Raw genomic sequence first — 14,509 nt, forward strand, 5'->3', positions numbered from 1 at the left:
ATGACTTGCCATCTGAAAGAAAGGAACAATTTCTGAGGCCTTCGGGATGCCAAAGTTGTAGCTAGGGATATGCTGGGGTAGGCAGCCACTCAAAGCAACACAGCTGCCAGAGGCATGTGCCTGTGTATAGATTTGTGCAGAGTAGCCTGGCTGAAGAGCAAAAAGCTACTGGGTGACATCCAAGAAAAAGTTCAGGCCTTGCCCTTCGATGGGGTAAACCTTTTCCATCCTACCACTGATGAGGAGTAGGCAAAGGAGAAGGGCTTCTAGCCTCACGGCAACAAGCCTGTTGGCAATTTAAAGGCCTGCACAGAAGAGTGGTACATTTGTGTACCCACAAACTACAAGGCTCAAGTAGTGGTTCTAGAGGATTCCTCTCCCGCAACCAGGGCAGAGACCAAAGGAGCCAAGCTTCAGGGCAACCTCCCAAAAAAAAATGAGGACTCGGAAAAACCTTTTTACAGTCAAAGGTGGACAGACCACAAACGTTTGACCCTCCAGTGGCCCAGCAGCCATATGCCTGTAGGGGGGGGGGGGGAGGATTTCCCTCCATTTACCAGCTCATAGGGCCATAACCTCAGAGGTATGGAATTTGTCAGTAGTATGTTTCGGCTATCGCCTTCCAATTCCTTCAATCCCTCTCACTTCCACCCACCCCCCAACAATTTTCATCAAACATGTTAGAGGGGCAGATGAAATTGAAGAAATTGGATGCCATAGACACTATAAGTGTGTAGTCTGGTGCAGGGATACTTTTTGTGCTTTTTTTACAAGGTAGAATGAAGAACCATTCTGGAATTTACTATTACCTCCTTACAAAGGGATTCAAAATGGTCACTCCTGAACAGATCCCGACAGCATTGCTGGAGGGGGATTGTTAATGTGCCTTGGATCTTCACATGCATGCACATACCGGTTTGGGGGCTGCATTGGAAATTACTTGGGTTCACAGTACAAGGGACTTCCCAACCAGTACAATGTCCTTCCATTTGGTCTGAATTGGGCGCTGTGGGTCTTTGCAAAATGGATGGATGACTTTGTCTCACCTTCGGTTACAAGGGTACACAGCTACCATTATTTGGATGACTGGCTGATTCAGGGCTCAACTCTTTCACATGTGACGAATTAGGTCTTGCTGCTCATGCAACAAGCATATTATAATTGTTCTTTTATAACGTGTTAATAGCAGCAAGTGGTTTCTAAGCACGGGATCAGGATTTGAACCTGTGTTGCGCTGTGTTGTCTTGTTTCAAAAACAAACGCGTTGCCCCTGAGCTAGCCTTCCTTCCCATGCATTGAGCTGGACACTGAATCTGGAAAAATCAATTACGGCTCCAACAGTTTTCAGTTCATAGGAATAGTATAGGACTGCACAAGGGGGAGAGTTTACCCGCTGTCAGACATGCTTGAAAGCCTCAAACTATGCTGCACATTTCTCTGGAAGAATTTGCTTGCTACCAGCAAGGAAAGTTCAGCAACTGCTAGGCCTTTTGGCCTCATGCATTCTCGTGATCTCTCTGGCCAGGTTGCATTTGAGACTTCACCCAAGAACATCTGGTGTCAAGACACCCATCTGCAACCTGAGGAGATTGGCATGCCAGTTTCTCTGCATGCAGACCTACATTGGTGGATGACGGAGGAGAACCTCATTGCCAACGTACCATTCATGTTTCCACCTTCCTATGCGAGAGTCGGCAGTGGACACTTCCCTTGCAGGGTGGGAAGCAATTCTCAGGAACTGGGAAATCCACGACTGTTGGGTAGTGGAAGATCGGGATCAACACACAAACTGCCTAGACCTGAAGAGCATTTTTCTGGGAATTGACTTTCCTACCAGAACTGGCGGGGGGGGACGAGTCCTTATTATTTACACAGACCATACCACAGCAATGCTTTACTGGAACAAACAGGGAGGTATGAATTTGTGGAAGCGATGCCTCTGGACATCTGGTATTAGTGTTTGGGACACGTAATACTGCCAGTGGCCTCACACATTCCAGGTGAGAATATAAGGGTGTCGAACCCACACTTCTCAAGAGTGGGAGATGGAAATTGAGGCAATTTTTCAGGCATGAGGAATGCCTTTGGTGGGCCTCTTTGCAACACACGCAAACACGAAATGCACTCTCTATGCCACAGAAGCTGGGAGGATGCTGCATACCCTGGATGTAGCAGGAGTACTCCAGTTGTACAGGGACAAGTGGCACGAGCAAGGGGAGCCACCTTTATCACATTTGGAGGAGCCTCAGTGGGGTCGGCAGCCCCCAATGCTTCAGTAGCACGCTGGATGGTCCGTACCATAGTGGAGGCTTACAAGGTACAGTGTAAAAGCCCTCCTAAGGATCAGGAAACAGTTGCCGATACAGGACATTTTTAAAGCAGTAACCTAGTCAAACACGCATTCTTTCTGTGAATACTTCTCACTGGATGATAGTTCCAGAAATGATGCTGCTTTTGGGCAAGCTGTTTTGTGGAATCTCTTTGCAAAGTAGTTAAAACCTTCCTTTTGTAGTACTCTGGGTGCCTTTTAATCTCCCAAGAGTATAGAGAAGAGGATGGGGTGTAAGAGTATGGACAAGTTACTCACAGTAGTGACACTGGTACATAGTTCCCTTTCCTCCATACACCCTCCCTCCAATCTCCGCTATTAATAGACTTCCAAGTCCCACTTAAAAGAGAGGGACTGATGGTTGGATGGGAAACATGGGGGGAGGTACCGTACAGTGCTTGTGCAGAAAAAGGTATGTTATGCTGCCTAGCAACATGCTCCGGCCCGTTCCATAGGACATCCCTAGATTATGCAGGAAAGGGAACCATGGACTTAGAGTGCCAGTGTCACTCTGATATCTTTTCTGAAATCTGAGTTATGTTGTACCGCACGCTCACAAACCCAAAATTGTTCTTTTGAAAACTCAAGGAATTCATAAATACTTGGTTGCCGTCGGACTAATATGACCTGCACAACTATAGATTCCAAGGCATTCTATTTCAATTATACTTCCACAAAATTAATTTAAAGGACCTGTCCAATTTAGCGGCATAGCTTTTAAGAGGGGTTCTCTCATACTTTCAATGGCTGTCTGGGATTAAATTAACTCTTGGAACATGTATCTAAATAAGTTGAGTACATTTTGCTCACTTTTTGTTTGTCTTTTAAAGGCGGAGTCACTCGACCAGGTAAGCTCTTCCTTTCAACCTGTCCCCCTTCTCCCAAATCCCTCTCGAGCAATCTGGTTCTGTCATGGCACAGGCTTCTCATTTAGCTCCCTCAGGAAAAGGCTGACTTAAGGAGGGTTTTCATCAGCTATAGCCAGGTGGATAATATCTGAAACAAACACCAGATCCGTTCTCAGTCCTGCCCAACAAGCCTACTACATTATGCACATAAATCAATCGTTTTTTTTCTTTTTAAAGTGTTCTGTCCCCTCTTCGTGGATCCTTGCCACCTATGATGTGGATTCTACAGGAAGACTAGCTCCCAACATGCTTCATCATGTTGTGCATATTTCCTAGGCATAAAGTTCCAGTGTAACTCATGCACTTCTGCTCTGAAAAGCAGCTTGTGCTTCCTTAGTGCTGGTGGGCAAAGTCTGGTTCCTATAAAGACCTGTGGACCTTTCATGTGAGCAACCCGGAAGCTTAAATCTAGCTATAGCAGCTCCCTGGTTTATCACTTCTAGAACACCTGTTTGCTTGAAGCTGGACATCTATATATGTGGTCATCACCTGCTCTTTTATGCTTGATCATCTGTTACCAAGAAAAGGGAACATGAAGGGACAAGATGATTAAGGCAATGCCACTCACAGTAGCAACTCTTCTGCTCTTTGACAATGGGCTCCTTCTCATTGCCCACTGCGACCTTCATCCACAACTTTAGACCCACCGGCGACTAGTCTAAATTGAGTTAAGAGTGTAGGGTGACGGCTAAACCTTTGTGCACCCTTTGTAGTCTTGTAGCTTTAATGAGGCTCATTGTTAGCAATGTCTAGAATTTCAACACCTGGAACACCAAAGTATGGTAATATTTTTCTCTTCAAATCCCCTGCATTCCAGACGTGAAACAATTGCAGTCATGTCGCCGGTGCCTGTGCTCTCATCGGACAGTGACAAAGAAGGGGAAGATGATGTAAACGAGGAGGATGTGCCAGGTGAGAAATGCTTTAGATGGATCTCCACAGTGGCACAGTATGCAGCATTGAAGCAGACTGCAAGAGGTGGGAATATGCGTGGGGTCTGGAGAGTAAAGCAAATGATCTTTCTAGGTATGCTTATGCATGCCGGATGGGGACCGTTTATACATTTAGAGGCAGAAGCAATTGTTCAAGGCAGATGTGAAATAATCCACAGGGACTTCTGGTGAAGACAGACCACAGTTGAGTCCGCTTTGGCTTGCCAGGGATTCAGGAGTAGAAGATTACATACAGCCCGAATTTTCCAATTCATTTTTGAATGTCCTTTCTTTTCCTGCAGGCAAAATCTCAGAAATGGCCATACCTTTCGCCAGAAGTCTCTCCTACTGGGAAAAGAAGAGGGTGAGTAGCAAATTCCAAAGCACCAAACACTCCCATTAGCTTGTAAGTGTGATTAGATCAGATTGTAAGTGCTTGGGAAAGGGAGTGCTTGGAGGAGATGGTTCTAAATTGATGACATCTTTATGCTGCCCCACAATGTTTTTTCCCATTGTTGCAGAAATAGATGCACTGTGTGACAAAGCATTATGCACAAGTAGAATAAAAGCATGATCCTTCTGTTACTCTTAGGTGTTTTTTGGCAGATGCTTATCATGCTTGCGTTTCATATACCGTTGTCAGATTCAGGTTCTGCCTTAGAAGACATTATTTCACTAGAGTTGTTCATATGTATCCATTCTCTGGTGTCAAGGGAAAGTGTATGTGATCTGCCTATTTGGAATGTGAGTTGCAAGATTTATTTCCTAACCAATCAGTTCTTTTCAGTTGCTTGTTTGTACAGTCTTTCGCGCGCTGTCTTATGCCCTCTCCTCTCCAGGTCTGTTCCTCTGGCATTTGTGAGGCAAATTGTTAAAGGAGTTATAGTTTGAAGGCACGTAAGGTTTTTTTCAAGTTTGTGGTGTGAAATAGTACATTGTTTCTTGTCTTCTGTTCACAGGGGAGAGATATGTCATCTTCACAGCGCTTTGACACTGATCTCAATACGCCCCGACAACGTGGGCGTTGGTCTCAACCCACAGGAAACATCGAAATGACTGTGAAATCTATGCTTGATTTGCGCCAGTTGGAGTCGTTTTCGGTCTCTCGTAGTCCTAGTCGAGACTCGCTTAACGAAGATGATGCCGTGAGGCACGAGACTCCAGCAATACACATCAGCATAGTAAGACTCCTCATTAATATTATTTCAGATATGCACAGGGAATTCATAGTTTCTCTTTTCAAATGGATTGTGTCCTCCTATGTATTCCTCTTTAATATTCGATATCCAGCTTTAGGTGCTTAGGGAAAAACATTCGGCAGAGGGCGCTGTGTGTCGACGGCATTGACTCAATGTCCCTCAAGGGCCTCCGTCTCAAGGATGTCAACGAAGGCATATATAGCACGCGCAGCGCCCGTTGGTTTCAGTTCCGTTTTTCCATGAATGCGATCGCTTCGAGAAATAGGGCGCGCTTCTTTACTTCATACTACTTCATTACTTTGAGAAATCGAGTATGTCTTCTTCGTCCACAACAACTTCACCAAAGACCGGGTTCAAGAAGTCTCGAGATTGTGGGTCCAAAATGTCATTGACCGATCCACACTGTATAGATTTGTGGTGCCTCGGGGTGGAACATAACACCTCGGACTGCTCCAAGTGCCAGTCGATTAACAGAAAGGCCTTGAAGGAACGAAAGTGGAAATTGATGGTAAGTCGAAACCCCAAATCATGTACCCCAACCAAAAAACCTTCGACCAACAAGTCGAGAGGCGACTCTCCTCGGAGGAAGAAAGTTAAGAGTTCGAGATCGAGGAGTGGCTTCCACCACTCGTCAAAGTCCAAGAAGAGGCATCATAGGTCGCCGCCTTTGACTTCAGACGCTTCCCCTGAGAGGGTATCTTGCCCCACAAAGAAATCCACTCCGGCCGAGTGGGAGGCTATTTGAAAAGCAAAAACCTCAAAGCCATGCTCCTACTGCACCTGCCAAAGAAGCTGGGAAGGGCTTGACCTAAGTCCTGCGCCCCCATGAGCCCCGGACGAAGGCCTGACCCTCACCTGCTCCGTCGAGGCCTCGATCCGATGACATGTCATTGAAGGATCCGTCAAGCCGAAAGCATAAGTCGAGGTCATCAACACCATCAATGCCAGCTGCACCTTCGATGCCAGCAAGCCCTTGACATCTATGTCACTTTCGCCAAAGGCATCGACGCCAGCTGCACGATCGACATAGATATCGATGTAGAGTGCCACATCAAAACCTATGGTGCCAGTGAAAAAAGTTTCTAAGACTCTTCCAGCGTCTAATCCATTATTCATTAAACCGTGGGTGCCTGAAAAGACTTGTGCCTTTACCAAGGAAGGACTATTTTAAGTCCCTTATCTCAATATATGAGGCACATGAACCCTCAGACAGCGAGGCACCATTTGGCCTCCAGTTTGGTTGAAAGACTTTGACAACCTGCAGACGACCAGTGGGGTGGACACCTCACCTGAGCTAGAGTTTGGAAGGCTAGCGGCAGGAGAGTATGCTGATGCGTCATATAGACGGCTCATGTCCAAGGTAGTGGAATATATGGGGTGGAGTAGGCCTCCATTACCATTCAAACAGGATGATCTGACAGACATCCTGGATAAGGGTCCTCCGTCAGATCCTATATTACCCCGACTACGTGTCTAAACACCCCACTCCAGAGAGTCTGGTCATACAGGCAGCTACCGCAACTTCTAAGCAAGCAGCTTACCCTACCATCCCTCCAGATAGGGATGACAAAAGAGTAGATGGATGGGCAAGTAAAGTATTTTCTGCAGGGAGTATTGCGCTCAAATCAGCCAACTCCACGTGTGCCCTTGCAAAATGTACATTCTCTCTATGGGATTGCATTTCCATGGTGCAAGAGCACATTACCAAGGGGGATGAAAGAGACTGGTTCTTGGCCATAATTAGAGAGAGCAAAGCAGCCATGTGAGTCTCTTCAGTCAGGTCTGACTTCGGCTGACCGCATCAGCAGAGCCATGGCTACTAGCACTGTTATACGCAGATTTGTGTGGTTGAGGAAGTCTGGCTTTGCACTGGATGTGCAATCCAGACTCAACATGCCCTTTGACGGGTCTCACCTTTTTGGCAACAAGGCTGACGAGAGCCTTGAGAAGTTGCAGACCTCAAAGGCGGTAGCCAAATCTTTAGGTGCCGCTATTAGGCAGCCTCAGCCTTTTTGCCCTAGTGGACAGCCTTGGAGGGGTAGATTTTTCTTTTTTTTTTTTTTTTTTTTTTTTTGTTGTTGCTCCTTCTCCTCAGTTGGAAGATCGTTCCCTCCTGGTGGGAGAGGTGTGAAGCTATCTGAAGCAGGGGCATCTTTACCACCTGCCCCTGCATCAGCCGACTGAACCTCTGAGGTCTTGAGTCACCACTCGCCACTGGGAGGCAGACTGTCTCAGCATCTAGAAGAATGGAAAGTCATTACTTCGGGTGCTTGGGCATTGGAAACCATAGCCTATGGGTACTGCCTTCCTTTCATACAGAGACCTCGGAGCAGTCCACCGGGGAGCCTCTCTGAGGATTGCAGATCCGCTCCTTGTGCAGGAAATTTTAACCCTGCTAGAGAAAGGTGCTATGTGCCTGTAGCGGAGAGGAACAAGGGATGGTATTCCCCTTATTTTCTAATACCCAAGAAGAACGGAGGACTGAGACCCATCTTGGACTTGAGATAATTGAACAAGTTCCTCAGGAAGGACAAGTTCAAGATGGTCCCTCTTTCTCAGATCCTTCCGGCCCTCCAACTCCAGGATTGGATGGTGTCATTGATCCTTCAGGATGCTTATTTTCATGTGGCAATCCATCTCGAGCACAGACAATACCTGAGGTTCGCAGTTGGTGATACTCGTTATCAATTTCAAGTTATGCCATTCGGGCTAACCTCAGCCTTGAGCGCTTTCACCAAACTGATGGCTGTGGTGGCAGCGAGTCTCAGGAGAGGAGGGGAGATAAGGGGGGATTCATGTCTACCCTTAACTGAACGATTGGCTGATCAGGGCGCATTCTCCCGAACAAGTCCTGGATCATCTCAACGTCACCTGCCACTCTCTTCAGACTGGGCTTCTCCTTCAATTACAAGAAGTCCCATACGACACCTTCTCAAAAGCTCCAGTTCATCAGAGCTGTTCTGGATACAGCCTTGGGAAAGAGCTCGCTACCCGCGGTGAGGGCTCAAGACATTTTGCAGACAGTCACCAAATTTCGGAGTGCCCAGTGTCTCCCTTGGTTTTTTTTATTTTTTTTTATTTTGCATTTTATTTAGGTTGCTCGGCCTCATGGCATCCTGCATTTTTCTGGTGCCAGAGGCCCGCCTGAGAATGAGATCCCTTCAATGGGCTGTCAGAACTCAATGGTCCCAGTTCTCAGGAAAGATGTCGGACCTATTTCAGGTTCCAAACAGGGTCGCACAGGATCTTCTGTGGTGGGCCTTTTTGGCAACCATGGCCAGAGAGAACAGTGACTGATGCCTCACTCACAGGGTGGGGAGCTCACCCCAACAATCTGACAGTAATCGGTCGTTGGTCTCCATCAGAGTCCAAACTGCATATCAATCTTTTGGAGCTGAGGGCAATCAGACTAGCGCTGAAGGACTTCCTGCCCTCTGTGCGGGGGAAGAATGTCCTGATAATGACGGACAACACAGTGGGAATGTACTACCTAAACAAGAGGTGGTTTAGGGTCACTACCACTGTGCAGAGCGGCAATTCAGCTCCGGTACTGGGCAATTCAAGAAGGAAGCTCCCTATCGGCAGTTCACCTAGCCTGAGAGCAGAACATGATGGCAGACGCTCTGAGCAGGCAGAGCAGAGTCTCCCACAAGTGGCATCTATCTCAAGAAGTCCTTCAAGAGATCTTCACCCTTTTGGGGAGCTTTAGTGGATCTGTTTGTGCCCAGTTTCAACCGGAAGTGCGAACTGTACTGCTCCAGGGAATTTCCCCCAAGATGAGCTTTAGGAGACCCGTTTGTGGTGGACTGGGAATTGCCATTCCTGTACACGTTTCATCCCGTCCCTATCATTCCTCACGTGATCGGGAGGTTGAGAAAGTTCGGGAAACGCATCCTAATTGCCCTGGATTGGGTCAAGAGGACATGGTACCTAGACCTTCTGGACATGTCCATCTGCCCTCCAATGCGTCTTCCACAAAGAGAGGACCTTCTCTTGTGAGGGTCAGGTTCTCCACCAGAGTTCAAGACACTCTGCCTTCACGCTTGGTTTCTGAGAGGCTGAGATACAAGTATTGCGACTTCCCGGATGACGTAATGGAGGTTTTGCTTTCGGCCAGAAGGCCAGCAACAAAGTCTTTATACTGTTGCTGTTGGAACAAATTCTGCAACTGGTGCAAAGACAAAAATGTAGATCCTTTTCTGTGCAAATACCAGATGTTTTATTCTTTCTACTATCTTTAGCCAATCGGAGGCTCCAGAGTGGGACTATTAAAGGCTATTTGGCGGCACTGTCCAATTACAAGCTCTCGTCGGAGGAATGGTCATATTTCAAAATTCCAAAATTCCACTGGTGACACAATTTCTAAAGGGGCTCACCAATGCCCTGCCCCCACTCCCATCCAGGTTCCAATTTGGGACCTTAATCTGGTATTAAAATGTCTTGTGTATACCCTTTGAACCTTTACACTCATGTCCTTTAAGGTTGTTACCATTAAAACCATTCTCTTGGTAGCCCTAACTTAGCCCTTAATGAGTTGCAGGCACTTTAATCCAAACCACCTTTTACTATCTTCCATAAGGATAGGGTTGTTCTGAGGGTTCTTCATTCTTACCCAAAATCATTTCTGACTTTCACGTAGGACAGAAAATAGTTTTACCCTCTTTCTATTCCCTGCCTCATCCTGGCAAGGAGGAGGAGAGATTACACAGGTTGGACCCTCGCAGAGCTTTGAGCTTTTATATATCTAGGCTGCCTCAACTTTGCATTGATGATCAGCTTTTCATTAGCTATACAGGCCACAAACTGGGTCAGGCTGTTATGAAACGGACCGTATCTAGGTGGATCATTCCGGCTATTTTGGAGCGTTAGACTTGCAGGCAAGGATCCTCCTTTAGGGTTAAGAGTCCATTCCACCAGGTGCTTGGTTACCTCTAGAGCCCTGCAAAGGGGTGTACCGATCAAAAATATTTGTGAGGCAGCAACGTAGTCTAAGATTCACACGTTCACAAAACATTACTGCCTAGAGTCTTCCCTCGGTCGCGGATGGGAGCTTTGGAAAAGCAGTCCTGCTTTCAGTTCATGAAAACCCTTAAACTGAATTTCTTACTCCCTCCACCAAATCTAATACTGCTTTGGGAGTCTATCAAAGATGAGGAATACGTGGGAGGACACAATCCATTCGAATAACATGTTACTTACCCCTGGTAACGTTCTTTTGACTGGATGTTCCTCCCACATTTTGCTCATCGCCTACCCCACAGTAGAATGTCTCATGCTATTGCAGCTTTCGTTCTTTCAAGGCTGAGTACGGTCATTCCTGGGGTTATGCATGTATTTCTACTGTAAGAAAAAAACAGAACTGAAGCCAACGGGTGCTGCACATGCTATATATGCCTTCAATGACCTCATCCTCGAGACGGAGGCCCTAGAGGGACATAGTCGACACACAGCGCCCTCTGCCGAAAAATACATCTTTCCGAAGCAGCTAAAGCTGGATATCGAATATCAAAGATAAGGTATACATGGGAGGAACATCCAGTCGAAAGAACGTTACCCGGGGTTAAGTAACTTGTTCTTCTGGGTAATTTGGATAAACCTGCCTTCTCATTGTCATCAATTTGCTTTTTATTTGAGGTGGCATACAAGAATGAAAAACGCTCTATGTACCGTCCCAACATGTCGGTGTCCCCACTATAAACCATATATTTAGGTTTATGCAGTCGGAAGGCTTGATGTACCATTGAAATGAACAAACATGCATCCTCTTGAACCAGCTATTGTCCCTGTCCTGTCAGCAATGCTATGCTGCAAGCTTGTGAGCCAGTCCATCTTTGTAACAGGACCTCCTGCCCATCATTGCTTTGGTTCTTCAGTCTTCACAGTGGTGGGGTAGAGGGGCATCTTTGGTGCTTGAATAGCTGGGTCTGTGGCTCAGTGGACTAACGATCCATTGGAGGGATCAGTGTGTGACCTTGTTGTTACGGGTTAGAATGCAGGTAGGTCCAGTCGGCCATTCATCCATAGGTCAATCGAATGAATGCCATTGAGTTTAGAATCAAGAACCATTAGTTATTTATCCACAGCACACGGATACCCCTGTAGCTGTAGGATTGAATGTGTGCTTTGCAAATACACTGTGTTTTACATACTTGGAGAGTACCTTCCTTTCAGTGAAAGGCTCTGAGCAGCTTTTAAATGTTTTATCATTATTTTACATAATTAGTTCTTGCTATTGTATTTTGTCAGGCGCCTTAGTTGTCCGTTTTCAGCCTCTTTGCAATGGTCTGGTAAGGCCTACGCAAGCTTTAGACAAACTGCCATTGTAATCTGCTTTGACCTTTAAGACCTATGTTCGCTTAGTCTTTGAGTTTGACTACTTGGAGTTCTCTCTGCAGGCTGTTGCGTGATAAAACCTTAATTTTATGGGAGTCGTTCCCTCCCATGCCAGTTTTAGGTGTGCACATTGCTCGAGTACGGTAGATTTGAACTATTCCATAAGGGGGGGTCAAATGGCAAGAATGTGGTCCACCAGTTCTGGGGATTCCTCCATCAGGCCCAAGCTGCTACCAGCACAGGAACTGAAAGAATTGAGAGGTCATGCGTCTTGCAAATTCCTATTCCAGCCAGAAGTATTGCAAGTGGGGGACCGGGGGGGGGGGGGGGGGGAGAGTCAAAGGCGTCTATGCCCAAACTTGTACCAGAGCATGATTGATTAAGCAGGGTTTCCGTCATAGAGGTGAGTCCTGCTCAGTGCGGTGTCTCCCGCTGCTAGCTTTCGAAGACTCCGATGGCTAAAGCGCTATACAAGAGGCACAGCTCCACCTCACTGATGAGGCCCGACTAGGCCGAAACACGTGTCTGGGGTCACTGTTGGCACTCTTTTTTTCAAAGGAAGTTTACCTGGCATATTGGTGCTCGACTGCCCTTGTGGGCGGGACAAAGAGTATATGCAAATGGTAATGTCTCCTTTGTGAAAAGAACAGTGAGCAAAAAGCGATGGCTGCGGACGGCTGGGTAAAAACCACAGAACTGGCAATCATGCCATGCTCTTTTTTTTTTAGAGAGGGGCACCTGCTACCTTTTTTTTTTGTATTCAAGTGCTACACAGCCTTCAGTTGCGGTCAAGACTGTTAAAAAAAAAAAAAAAAAAGTTTCCTATTTTTAACAAGGTTTCTCAATGAGCCATTATCACACCTTAAATGTTCTGATTTGTACAGAGGCACACACTAGGACGGATCAGTTAAAATCAAAGAAAAAAATCTCCAAGCAGATTAAGTAGAACAATGGAACATGATGTAATTGTAGCAGAACATATTTCAACGCTGGGCGTCGTTTGTGTACACATTTACATTCAAAGATGCACCCATTTATGACGGTCCATGCAAGTAACACAAACAAAATAAAGGAAAACCTCAAATGATCCCATAGATGGTGTGACAGCAGCGCCCTCTGTTGGATACACAAAGTTCTAGCAAAACCAGAAGATTTCATGTGGTTCAAGTGCTAGTTTAGGCCTCCGCCTAGCTCCTGCCCAGTTTGATAAACTTGTCTTTGTTCATCCTGTCAGATTGAATTACACCACTTAATGTAAAGCATCTTCATCTTGTTTAGTCCCCTGGAGGAGCATCTTTGTAGTGTTTGAATTCTCCTAGTCTAAACTTTACTGGAATATCATCCATGTGTGTGCAATAGCCCTCATATGTTCCATGATTCCCAACTTCAACGGGTGTATCACGCTTCCACGTAAAACTTTAAACTAGGGCAAATGAGGTCGTAAATAATACAAGTGGTCGACAAACATTAAAACATGCAGCCTTTCTTTCAGATTGCCATTGTTAACAAAAGCTGGATTTTTCATATACCATTAGCGTGAACCTTACAATGGAATGACCAAAAGCCAAGCATGTTGCATCAACCTCAACGCTGCAGTATACTCTTTCAGGTCAGGCACTCTTGCAGCTCAAGTACAATGCAGCTCTGCGGTTTCCAGACTGCATGCAAGTCCGAGTTGAAGTAAGAAAGTGGGCTTAACTTGCAGTGTCCTTGCTAGTTCTTGGTTTTAGAACGATGGGCCGCCAGGCTTTCCAGTGTTCCAGGCACTTGTGACAAACCTGTAGAGGGATTATTGATATCATAACTTTATTTCAGCTTAACGCCATAAACGTTTTCACAACAAAGTATACACTTCAAATAATACGTAGCCGACCCCTTACAGACGTGGACACAGTAAGATGACATGGAGCAAGATGCTGCTAGAAGTCCAGTAACTGCTTTACACGATGTGGTGATTCTTAGACTAATGGAGCCCTGTCCACGGCTATGGGCCGTGGGTGGAAAAGGCCCAACCGACCTTGATCCCAGAGGGGCTGCATTTGCTCCAGTCAAACTCCCAGGAGGCTTTATACCCCAGGAGTATGGGCTCACTGTGATTGCACTGTTTACAAGGGGGTTAACCGAATTAAGTGTTCAAAATGCCCTTAGTCACATTAGTGTCACAAAGCCTTATCTCACCAGTCGAATTTAGCGTCCCCTGGGTTTGAAGTCCTAAAACGGTGTACAATCTGCTCCCTGTTTAAAAAATAAAAATAAAACAGCCACTCACTAAGCGGAGCCAATGAAAACATTTGTTCCGTATTGCTTCCCCTACTTCAAGCCGCTTTGTGACAAATTTTTGGGTACACCGTGCAGAAATACATTCCTGAATGCAAAGGCCCCTGTGGGCTTAATTGGTTCACTAGCTACATTTGACATCCTGGGCATTGATTGGCTTCGCCAGAATCCTATTGGCCCTGGGGATTCTGTTTCCTTGCAATCTACAGATTTGCCCCAATGGGCGTGGGGCTACTGGGTGTGGGGACCTTGTGGGTGCAGGGCCAGGTGGAATTGGGTTATAGGTGGACCCTTTGCCCCTATGGGCATGTGCACTGTTTGACATAACAATGTTTGCTTTACAGTACTAGTTCACTCTTGCTTGGCTAAAGTAATTCAGTTCAGGGATCTTGAACCAGGATTCCAGCTGACCCTGGATCATTTGACATGATCATTGTTGCCCTTTTGTCTCCCTCCCCAACTCCCCCTGTGATGACTTGGGGTTCCGGACTTCGGTTTTCATTCCGACAGCTTCCATTAGGGGCAGGATAA

General features: G+C 46.3%; 1 protein-coding gene across 4 annotated transcripts in view; it reads left to right on the forward strand.

Moving 5' to 3' along the window:
- The window catches only part of MAPKBP1 (mitogen-activated protein kinase binding protein 1), a 787,404-nt gene that overhangs the window by 619,151 nt on the left and 153,744 nt on the right, over positions 1–14,509 (forward strand). For all 4 annotated transcript variants that reach the window (XM_069638801.1, XM_069638804.1, XM_069638802.1 and 1 more), the window contains 3 exons: positions 4,055–4,149; positions 4,472–4,533; positions 5,129–5,350. In XM_069638801.1, coding sequence (XP_069494902.1) covers positions 4,055–4,149; positions 4,472–4,533; positions 5,129–5,350 — 379 coding nt within the window. The remainder of the gene's footprint in view (positions 1–4,054; positions 4,150–4,471; positions 4,534–5,128; positions 5,351–14,509) is intronic.

This window comes from Ambystoma mexicanum, chromosome 14, assembly GCF_040938575.1.
Source record: "Ambystoma mexicanum isolate Mex_15411 chromosome 14, UKY_AmexF1_1, whole genome shotgun sequence".
In the NCBI taxonomy this organism is placed as follows: domain Eukaryota; kingdom Metazoa; phylum Chordata; class Amphibia; order Caudata; family Ambystomatidae; genus Ambystoma; species Ambystoma mexicanum.